At 36.0% G+C, this 11,861-nt stretch overlaps 1 protein-coding gene across 1 annotated transcript; it reads left to right on the forward strand.

The window, feature by feature from the left end:
- The first annotated feature begins 1,933 nt into the window (after positions 1–1,933).
- On the forward strand, positions 1,934–11,814 carry LOC136026104 (E3 ubiquitin-protein ligase RNF10-like). The gene is made up of 3 exons (XM_065702386.1): positions 1,934–3,781; positions 5,806–5,917; positions 11,642–11,814. The coding sequence occupies exons 1-3, from the start codon at positions 3,574–3,576 to the stop codon at positions 11,781–11,783; spliced, it is 462 nt and encodes a 153-aa protein (XP_065558458.1). The 5' UTR covers positions 1,934–3,573; the 3' UTR covers positions 11,784–11,814.
- The last annotated feature ends 47 nt before the right edge of the window (positions 11,815–11,861 follow it).

The following is an 11,861-nucleotide window of genomic DNA, read 5'->3' on the forward strand; positions in this document are numbered from 1 at the left end:
GTAGATTCTGCAAATCTGCAGCTCCATTAAGCAAATCCGGTTTTAATGGAGACCAATCCCCATTGACAGCTTACAGATTGGAGACTACAAGCGTTTCAGGATTGGTATGCTGGCAGATTGGCTAAAGTAGAAGTTGAAACGTGTCTTTAGATTCAATTGGCTTTTAGCCTAAATGCTCTGCTTAATGCCATTGTGAATAGGTGGTCTATTCAAGAAGAACACATAAAGTTATAAATCACCAATTCTGCTCCAAATATAAATATATTTTAACTTGAGTCAATGTTTTATGTTTAAAACTTTTCTTTATGAGCTTCAAAAGGCTAGCCAAATTTGGAGAATAAGTAGAGCTAGGTAAGATTGAAAGGACTTTTGTGCAATGTTTCGTAGCCTAATTCCTTAGCAGGCCTATTGTGTTTATTTGGCATCCCAGGAAGACTTGGTGTTGATATTATGACAGACAACAGTGCACTTTATCTGGCAAAAACTGACGAATAGAGGCACGGATTTGTTCAATGTGCTGCTATTGAACATGATTCTTCAGGCCCTTAGTCCCATTTTTGATTTCATTCTGATTATAACCAGAGGAAATTTGCATAAACAGATTAATTTGCAGCTGTTATAAACTATATAAATAATTTAAACCGAAGCACCACTGACAGTGCAGCTTTACCCACCATAACTAGAGAAATTCAAAGTAATACTAAATTAAGTAATACTTTTTTGCCCTTTTGATTTTTATTTAGATCTAAAGATTCCGTGTAGCTTAACCCTTGTTTAACTCGACCCTCTTTCAGCTCAAACACTGTGCAATTCAACCCTCATTTAACTCATTCCTAATGCAGCTCAACCTCTGTGACAGGTTAGACTGGGTTGAATAGGGCTGAGTTGTATAGTTTGAATTGAATAGGGTTTGAGTTGAGTGAGAGTTGATAGAAGCGTGTTTGAGAAAAACGAGAGTTGAAGCAAACAGAATCTGAGTTGAGTGTAATGAAGGTTGAGTTAAATGCACACTAACATCTAAACGTAAAAGTAAAAAGGCATAATAGTGTAAATTAGCAATGATGAAAGAAAATAATGGACCTCAGAGTTTTTGCTTCCTTTTTAGTTATAACCGAAGCTGTTGAATCAACCTTTTTGCTAGAATAACAGACAATGTTTTTTTTTATGGCACTTGGTATTAACCAAGTGGCATATAGCAATCACAAGTTCTGTCAGTCTGTCTGTTGTTCTGTCCTGGTTTTGCTACTTTAGGCACTTCAACGCAAGCTAGGACGATGAAATTTGGCAGATGCATCAGGGACTGGACCAGATTAAATTAGAATCCCGATTTGACTATCTGGGGAGGGGGTGAGTGGGCCGGTTAATGTGGCAAAAAAATGGAGTATTTCAAATTTACAAATGGGCAATGGGATCTTAATGAAATTTTATGTTTGGAAGGATATCGTGTCTCAAGCTCTGATTTTAAATCCCGACCAGATCCGGCGACATTGGGAAAGTTGGAGGGGGGGGGGGCTAAAATATTGGGAAAATGCTTAGAGTAGAATGATTGGGATGAAACTTGGTGAGAAAAATAAGCAGAAGTCCCAGATCGGTTATTGACATGACGGGAATAGATCTGCTCTGTTTGAAGGAGTTGGAGGGGGGGGGTAAATTCAGAAAAATTAGAAAAAATGAGGTATTTTTAACTTAAGAAAGAGAGATCGGATATTATTGAAATTTGAAGTTTGGAAGGATATTGCATCTCAGAGCTCTTATTTTAAATCCTGACTCGATCTGGTGACATTGAGGGGGGGGGGGGGCATAAAATCTCGGAAAATGCTTGAGTGGAGAGACCGGGATGAAACATGGTGAGAAAAATAATCAGAAGTCCCAGATCGGTTATTGACATAACAGGAATGGATCTGCTCTGTTTGGAGGAGTTGGGGGGGGGGGGGGTAAATTCAGAAAAATTAGAAAAAATGAGGTATTTTTAACTTAAGAAAGAGAGATCGGATATTATTGAAATTTGAAGTTTGGAAGGATATTGCATCTCAGAGCTCTTATTTTAAATCCTGACTGGATCTGGTGACATTGGGGGGGGGGGGCATAAAATCTTAGAAAACGCTTAGAGTGGAGGGACCGGGATGAAACATGGTGGGAAAATAAGCACAAGTCCTACATGCGTGATTGACATAACCGGAACGGATCCGCTCTCTTGGGGGGGGGGGAGGGTTAATAATGAAAATTAGAAAAATGAGGTATTTTTAACTTATGAAGGAGTGATCGGATCTTAATGAAATTTGATGTTTGGAAGGATATCATGCCTCAGAGCTCTTATATTAAATCCCGACCGGATCCGTTGAAGGTGAAGTTGGGGGGAGGGCGGAACTTAAAATCTTGGAAAATCCTTAGAGTGGAGGGATAAGGATGAAACTTGGTGGGAAAAATAAGCACAAGTCCTAGATACGTGATTGACATAACCGGAATGGATTTGCTCTGTTTGGGGGAGTTGGGGGGGGGATTAATTATAAGAAATTTGAGAAAATGAGGTATTTTTAACTTACGAAAGAGTGATCGTATCATAATGAAACTTCATATTTAGAAGGACCTCGAAACTCAGATCTCTGATTTTAAATCCTGACCAGATCCAGTGTCATTAGGGGGAGGGCGGAAATCTTGGAATACGCTTATAGCGGAGAGATCAGGATGAAACTTGGCGGAAAGACTAAGCACAAGTCCAAGATAGGTGACTGACATAACCAAATCAGATCCGCTCTCTTTTGTGGAGTTGGGGGGGGGGGAGTAATTCTGAAAAATCAAAAAAAAATAATATAGCCTATTTGTAATTTACGAACGGCTTATCAGATCTTAATTAAATTTGATATCTAGAAGGATCTTGTGCTTTAGAACTCTCTTTTTAAATCCCGACCAGATCTGGTGGCATTGAAGGGAGTTAGAGGGGGAAACTGGAATTCTTTGAAAACGTGAAAATGAAAGTATATTACGAATGGGTGATCGGATCTTAATGAAACTTGATATATAGAAGAATCTTATATCTCAGATGCTCCATTTTCAGTTCGAATCGGATCCGGGGACATAGAGGGTTGGAGGGGGGAATCAGAAATCCTGGAAACCGGAAATCTTGGAAAACGGTTAGAGTGAAGAAATCGGGATGGAACATGATGGGAAGAATAAGCATAAGTTATAGATACGAGATTGACATAATTGGTAGGGGGGTTGTTAACTTGGAAAAATTAGAAAAATTGAGCTATTTTTAACTTGAGAACGAGTGACCGTATCTTAATGAAATTTGATATTTAAAAGGAACTTATGTCTCAGAGCTCTTATTCCAAATCCCGACCAGATCTGTTGACATTGGGGGGAGTTGGAGGGAGAAACTGGAAATATTAGAAAACACTAATAATTGTTGTAGATACGTGATTGACGTAACCGGACTGGGTCCGCTTTCTTTGGGGGAGTTAGGTGGGGGGGGGGGGGGGTTCAGTGCTTTGGCGAGCTTGGTGCTTTTGGACGTGCTTCTTTTTTTTAGCTGATGACGGACAGAACATCTACCTACATGATGTTTGCTCTCAAATGTTGAAACATGAATATGGTAGTCTGCAAACAGCTCCGCGTGTTCTTAGTGGAAAAATTATTCAACAAGAAACATATTCAATGACCCCTGAGTTGAGAAGCCATTTGCGGTATTTAAAACATCTACCGGTGCCGACTGTATTCGTAGTCATCAAAGTAGAACTAGATGACTGTGTCATCAGCCAAGAAACGTTTGATCATTTCAGAGGTGAGTAACCGATTTTTTTTTTTTTTTTTTGGTTTATTTACTAGCCCTAACCTTGCCAAATTCACATTTTGAGTCTTAAAAAACATTAAAAAGTAATTAAAAGCAGACCACTAATTAAGAAAAATAATAACGTGGTTACAGGGGCTATAAACAACAAAATAAGGCGAAAAATATAAATGTGTCCATAATTTACAAGAATATAATGCGTTATTATGTTTATGGATAAACCCCTTTCTTTCTTCTTTAAAAATTTTATTTCCTTTCTTTGCTCTTGGTAATTACCATCGAATACATTTTGCGGTTTGTCTAATTTAATTGCAAGCATAGTATTTGTTAATAAACACTCGGAAACCAGGGGCGCAGGTAAATGGTGAGTTCCAAGGCGTGGATGCGCATTGCCGACCTTCTGGGCGTCTTTAGGGTCTTAATTAGCTTACGTGTCCGCATTTGTCGCTAAGCTGGACGATCTTGTCGGTTCGTTCTTTATACTCTCCCCCTAACTCTAAACCCTAGCTTTACCCCTGTCGGAAATATTTTTAGTTTTGTTAGAAATTTTAAAATTGGGCCTCTTTATGTAATCAAGAAGCGTCGTTAATCAGTGAATGAATTGAATTTTTAAACAAGTATAAAGGTAATGCTCTGAGCTGTAAAACTCTTGAAGTCGTCCACATTTGTAAATGAACAGATTTTCAAGTTTTTTGTTCTTCAGATTTCAGATTTTCATGTTATTTTGTGGTAGATAGATAGATAAGATTTACTCAAAATTATTTTATCATACAGTAAATATATTCTTCTAATTCCTTATAGGCCCCCAGTCCAGTAAAAGAGGGGAATACATATGTTTCAGTTAAGCACTAAATCAACAGAAGAAACAAGTTAAGCATGTTAAATAAATTCAATAAAATTCAATAAATCAAATATACTCCAATAAATACTGTGCAAAAAGAAGAAAAAGAACAAAAAAAAAACAGAAAACCAACAAAATTTTACAGGTCGTTTTTGACAAATCTATAAACCATTTTCTCCAATAATGTTTCATACCGTTTTTTTAGGATGGTGGATATAGACTTATAAGCCTTTGTTGGCGCCTTATCTATATATACTCCCCAAATGTTGGTGACAATTCATCAATCTTGATTTGTTTGAAATTTGAAAGTCGGAAGTTGCGAACACAACCTAATTCTCTTAAGAGACTAATCATATATATCTTTGATGCGTAATTTTTTTATTTTTTTTATGTATGTTTTCAAGTTTTCTCGTTTATTTAGCCAATGTAAAATCACCAAGGAGCACATCATGGTTTATAGCAGTGAAAGCAAATTCTATTTAGTTGCGTGTTTTCAAGTAGGCTTGTCTTAAGCAGCCATTTGACTAATCCCAACCTTTTCTTCATATTGGTGGAGTGGAATTGAATGATTTGTAACATTTAAATTAAAGCTAAAAAAAAAATTACAACTGTATCATAATGCGAGAACGGACAAATTAGTTTAGAGGGATGTAAGGCTCTTGGCTGTGTTTGCACAACCAGGTCACACTAGTACCATTAGGCAAACCCTGCAAAAAGAAAATAGAAAAGGAAGTTATGAGTACTGATGAGGACAGCCATTACTTGAGGGGAAGGGAAGAGATATCGGGATTTTATTTCGGTGGACAAGTAAAACTAGTCATGACTTTTTAACTTTGTGTCAAGATAAAAGGGGTGTGCATTGAAGCCACCTCCCTCGATGTAAAGGTATGACACTCGTTGCAATGAAAAATGAAAGTTTGTCAGCTCTAACTAGTAGTAAGCTGTGGCAAGACGAATATAGTTCGGTTGAGGGAAAAAAAGATTTTTTTTTTCTGGGGAAAGAATAGAGGCTCCATGATGTAAAGTCTTCGAGAGATTTCGAAAATCTTCTCTACCCTCCTTTCGTTTGGTGCACTTTCTGCCCTATGTATCTTTGTTGATACTTTACCCGTATTTCCTTTCGTATATTTTCTTTTTATAAAAATTTTATCCTTTTTTATGCGCTTGTATTTTCAAGATCGTTTTCCTGAACGTGAAGAACGCCTACGAAGTAAAGACCATGTGGAAATAAAGCCTCTTGGCTCTTCTCTTCATTTCCCATCCTGCTCACGGGATGAATTACGACATGGGTAAGAAATTTTGTCTGTGCCTTCTAGCCTATGGTAAGCCGAATTAAATTTTTTGCTTTGGTGGATATTCTGAATTTATTTAAAATTAAAAAAAATTGAGGTTGGTGCTTTGCCTTTTTCTTCTGAAATTCCGTATCTTTTTTGGTACCTTTTATTTGTTACGCTAAAATACATAATTTTGGTTTTCAAAATTATATAAAGTTATGATCCCTTTTACCCGCTTAAAGGCTCAAAAGGTAATTTCCCCCAGAAGCAATTGGTGAGTTCTGAAATCGTATAAAGAAGGCAGTGTAAGCCTAGAATTGGGACCACTGAGAAGGAAATTAATTAAGAAAACATAATGTGCTGAATAATTGTAATTAGCTCATTTTGACTTCGATTCTTCTATACTTTACCTCCAACCCCACTACTGCGCAGATAGCCCAAATTGTATATTTTCTATGCATTTTGCCATACGTTAATCCTGTGCTTCAATCAATCTACCCGTAAATCGAATCAAAGCGGACGAAATCAAAAAGCTGAAATCACATGGGAACTATATAATTTGGGTTATGTATTTGCACATTATAGAGGAAAGGGTAATGTGTTTTGGAATCTTAGTCCAAATGTGTTAACTAGAATTATTCTCCATATTATGAAGTGAGAAATGTTTTCTTAACATGTTTCATTTTCAACAGCTCCAATTCTTCCATTCCACCATTATTTTTAACAAGTATGAAAAGTATTCATTTTACGGGTTTTGGAAGTTCTGGTTTTTAGGGTTCGCTTACTTTCGTTACTTGTACGGTTCACAACCATCAGCTGTTTGAAAATCGAGTCTTTTTCAACATTGAAAGATAGTCTACGCAAATTTATGTGCCAAATGTTCTTCTTGTCAATTATTTGAGAAAGCGTGAGTCTTTTTATATTTTACCAAGTTCTTAAGATTCACTTACCAATAGAGGGTGTATATTAGCCAAGCCGTTGGAGTCACTTACCATTAGTGGTTGTGCATGAGCCACGTCTTTGAGTCATTTACTAATAGTGGTTGTGTGCGAGCAAGTTTTTGGAGTCACTTATCATTAGTGGTTGTACGTGAGCCAAGTTTTTTTTTTTTTTTTTTTTTTTTTTTTTTTTTTTTTTTTTTTTTTTTTTTTTTACCGCAGTACTACTAACGTTCACAAAGCACAGCTTCGCTTCTGACCTCTTGTGCATGTCAGACGAGCAGTCAACACTAAATGGGATACCCACCAGGTGGGAGCTGAGGTAAAAGAAAAGAGGAATCGCTTGGTGCTGGAGAAATCGCGTTTTAGCAGATTGAAACTCAGAATTGTTTTATGTGCTTTCGTTGAGTTGAAAGGCTGATTACAGTACGTTCTGTTTTGAAACCGTCGAAAAGGTTTTGTTCAAACTGAGTCACAGCCTGTGAAGCTTCGACTGTATTCACGAAGTTCTGACAAATCAACGATGTATTTGAACCGATCATTGAAACCAGGAGGGACGTAATTGATAACAGCAAGGAAAATCAAAGCAGCTAGTTTAGGGCCTTGTGATACACCACATTTAAATTCTGTCTATTCTGATTCGAGCAACCATTGGAAAAAGGGTGGAAACTTTTTGATACAGTTGCCCTAGTAAAATCGACTACAAATAGGAGAGTAGACTTACGAGTACTCATGGCCTTGAGATCGTGAGCTGCAAGAAGATTTTGGGTCAACTCAATAGCCTTTCGGTAGTCTACAAAATAAATGAGCAAAAGAAAATTCAACTACCAAATAAATGAGCAATGTAACTATTTAACTACTAAGCGGTAAAGCCGCAATAAATAGCAGCTACATGCTAACAGGCAACCATATTGGAATGGGTCAGGTGACGATGGGTACCTGACTGACTGACTGATCATATCTCAAACAGTAACCTCTACGAAAAACATAGTTCAATCCCACTTTCTAGGGCTATAACAAGAGAAAGATTGAGATGGCTAGGAAACGTTCTGCAGATCAAGGATAACAGATTGCTGAAGATCGTCCTTGTCAGCCAACGGTCTAGGGAAACGAACATTTAGCAGGTCGTCCTGAACGGAATGGAGAGGATGTCGTAAGAAAAGATTTAAGGGAAATGAGAACTTCTTGGGAGGGATTAAAGGGGGTGACTTAATACATTGGGATGAAGAAGGAGCTTGCATAGTTGTGTTGGCCTCAGGCGGCTTTGTGTTGCAGTGAGTTGTTAGTAGTAGTAGAGGAGTAGTAAGCGACGGTAATACTTGTGGAAGTAGTCGGTAGAATAAAGATTCTGTAAAATTTGTAAAGTTCTTTGTGTTTAATATACGTCTCAGCATATTGCAAATTTTAGATCCTTTAACTTTTGAAACAACACGAACACAGAAATGCTTCTGTGCACCGAGAAATGTCTGTTCAGTGAACCACTGATTGACCATCGATTCCAAAGTTTGGCTAAAAACATCGCAGACTTACGAACGAGTTTGACCGACAATTTACCGACAACTGACACGGTTGATGGTGATGATTTGGTTTAGAATCTTCGGCTGCTGCAACTGCTTCCGCTAAAATAGTCATTTTGTTTTTCCTCGGCTTTTGCTTGCCTTTTTTGCTTGCCAAAGAATGTTCTAGTGATCAGGGCTTGACGAGAACCCAAAGGTGGCGGGGAATGGGGAGATAATAATAGTTTCTCACGTTTTTAAAAATAAGGTGCAGAATACTTCCACCCTGGCACGTAGCCGCTCCGGTGACTACTTGTTTCAATCCTTGTTTTAATTCTTTTAATGCTTATTTAATCAAGGGCACTTAATGCGTATTGTCTATTTGTCTGATTGAAGGTGCCGATAATTACAAGGCTAGAGGAAAGTTAAATCTGGCGAAGTTTGTCGATGTGCATGCATAGTAAAATATGAGTTAATTTAGGTGAACTCACTTTTAAGTAGAACCTAAGATCACACTGGCTATTTATGCTGATTGAAAAACGAAGAAGAAAAAGAGAAACAAAAAGAAAAAATGTTATGAGGATAATTTTCAGGTCGTGAATAACCCAGTCTCTTGTTAAAAGTGATCCTTGTTATTGCTCTATCTTTTCATTGTCTACTGTTATTTTTCTTATTTTTTCTTCATTTACCCGTAAATTTTGTTACTGACAAAATGCGAAATTGCCTGAACTGCTATTACCCCTAAGAAAAGTGAAAAAAACACCTTTAGGAGGGGAACGTTATTATTAACGAAACAAAAAATAGAAAAGCAAAAATGAAAAAGAAGATATTTCCCATAAACTCCATTGAAAAAAAGAAGATTATTAATCAAAGTATTTGAAATGAAGACTGTACCTACTTATGATGAAGATGGCAGTCTTGACTCGTATTAGGTAACACTGTATGATATTTCGCATGAACATTGTTTTAGAGGGTGGTGAAGATTCTTGGCAAATGTGGTAATGCTTAAAGGACTTACGGGTGATGCACAACTTTGTCTCTTCAAATGCTGACTGTGGCCTGTTCAACTGTGATATTTCACTCTGCCTATTTGATTGTGATTGAACTGTTTGTCTTTGGTTATTGGACTTTGATTGCGATATTTATCTATGACCAGTTTAACTGTTAATTTTTAACCTGTATGCTTGATATTAATTGCGATATTGACTCTGATATTTGACTCTGACAGTAACCTATTTGACTATGTAGCAGAGGATGTACGCTCTTCTATTGTACCTAATTTACTGTGATAAAGAGTATGGGAAGTAATAATAGTGGAAACTGGCGTTAGTGTTAAAAAAACACCAACGTCATCTGATGTTTGGTTTTTTCTGGTTCAAGGTTTAAAATATTTTCCTATCAGAAACAAGATGAGACATTTATTACTGCTCTAATTTTACCAACTACATCAATTATAATAATTTACATAATTATTACACCGAAAAGATACAAAGAAACAGGAAATACTAGATTGTATTCATGTTTTTGTTATACCGCCTTTTTATTAATAAATAAAATGAAAATATATAAATAATATAAGTAATGGTGTAGATAATTTTGAAGACCCCACTGCTTTTTCATGACAATAAATAAAAGTTTAAATAGGGATAAAATCCTTCTAATAGACAGTGATAAATTTCATAAAAATACTAGATATTTCGGTCACATATGCAGTGACTGCAATCCGCAATAATACTAAACTAGAACAATTAGAAGCAATAATTTATGTACAAAATTAGATCTCGTTTCCAAATTCTGGTTAGTGTGTCCAACATATGAGCTTCCGCAAGTACTTTTTATCTGATAGACCCCACTTTGTCGCCCTTATGACATTAAATCCTTCCCAGAATTTATTACCCATAGTGTTACTACTCTTTAAAGCTACCTTTCGACAATTACTGTGTAAAATTTCTTTTAAGTTTCTAACTCAGCCCAGGTGCATATGGTAAGGAAGAAAAAACATCCTTCTCCTGAGTTGTCTCCAAGACTTCCTTAGAAATCTCAAGAAACTTTTTTTTTTCCTTTTGAAAAAGTCTGGTTAATTAACCACTCTAGATACATGTTACTTGTTAGCATTTTTCTTAGAAAAGACAACTCAAAAAATTCGGAGAGCAAATATTAAAGATCCTGTTAGTTAAAGAAATGATCAAACCAATTTTTACTTGGCGAGCGTGCCCGGAGCTAAGCGACAAAAATTTATTCTTATTATTCGGTTTTCTGTGCATTTTAAAATCCATACTATTTTCATTTTTTAAAAGAAGAACATCAAGAAAAGGAAGTTTCCCATCCTGTTCTAATTCAACAGTAAAATTTAAAGCACCCCCCCCCCCCCCAAACAATTGAGATGTTCCAAAAATTCTTTTAATTCCTCCTCCCCATAATTCCATTCTGAAATTATGTCAACCATATACCGACCCTAAAAATTATATTTTAAAAAATTAATCTAACGCAACTGTTTTAATATTAAAAAAAAAAAAAATATCTGGCAATGGAGATAAAGGGACCCTCATGGGTAAACAATTTACTTGTTCGAATTTTTTTTTCTGAATTGATAAAATAAGAGAACTGGTTGCACAACCTTACTGAAAAGTTTCGGCTGCTTCTACATCAATGTTTGTGTGCTTTGATACAATGTCGAAGCTTTGAAGCAAAGAGCTTTAAGAAATTTCTACTTCTTTTGGTTTTTCGACGAAAGTCGATTAATTTTTAATCTAAGAAATTTGTGTGGACAAAAGAGGTTTACAGATTGACACTAACCACTTGCTCAAAACATTTATCGTGTAAATTATTGATTTTAATTGTTTTAGTTCAGTATTACTACTGATGATGGTGATTGTGAAATTTATCACTTGCTATTATAAGGATTTATCCCTATTTGAACTTCTATTTATCGTGATAAGTTATGGATAAAGGTTTTAACTAAGATAGAGAACAAATTAAACTAAAAAGGCCTAAATATTTTGGCTTTGTATTTGAAAACCTATATCATCGAAAAAAAAAAGAAAACCGTAAAATGATCGAGTAAAAGATACGAAAAGGATCATTGAAAGATAATATGAAGCGAGAGAGTAAAATATATACAGATTGTTTCTAAAAAAGATAGAAAATATTTCTTTGTATATTTATAGAGTTTTATTTATTTTTTTTTTTCTGTTGATAATTATTTCCAGAGATAAACCAAAAACACTCAGGATTTTTTATTTTATCTTCTACACTGTCGTAGTTAAACGTTTTATCCATTATTTCTTAAGTATTTTTTGTTCTAGAGATGAGCCGGGCCATTCTCAACCACAGGAAAGTGAGGAAGTTCAATTCCTGCCTTCACATCGTTGGCAACGTGAGCCTTCTCCTGCTTGGCAACTTCAACCGCTTGACTTATTGGGAGAAGGTACTTTTTTTAGGATATAAAGTCTTAAAGGCCATTTTCATATAATCTTAATCTTACAGAGGCATGTGTATCTGTTGGTTCAGATCGAATTCTTGTTG

Source organism: Artemia franciscana, chromosome 4 (assembly GCF_032884065.1).
Source record: "Artemia franciscana chromosome 4, ASM3288406v1, whole genome shotgun sequence".
NCBI lineage: Eukaryota > Metazoa > Arthropoda > Branchiopoda > Anostraca > Artemiidae > Artemia > Artemia franciscana.

Coding starts and splice junctions, on each gene's coding strand:
- LOC136026104 (XM_065702386.1), top strand. CDS start 3,574: ATGTTGAAACATGAATATGGTAGTCTGCAAACAGCTCCGCGTGTTCTT. Junction 3,782..5,805: donor AACGTTTGATCATTTCAGAG/GTGAGTAACCGA, acceptor TGTATTTTCAAG/ATCGTTTTCCTGAACGTGAA. Junction 5,918..11,641: donor CGGGATGAATTACGACATGG/GTAAGAAATTTT, acceptor TTTTTGTTCTAG/AGATGAGCCGGGCCATTCTC.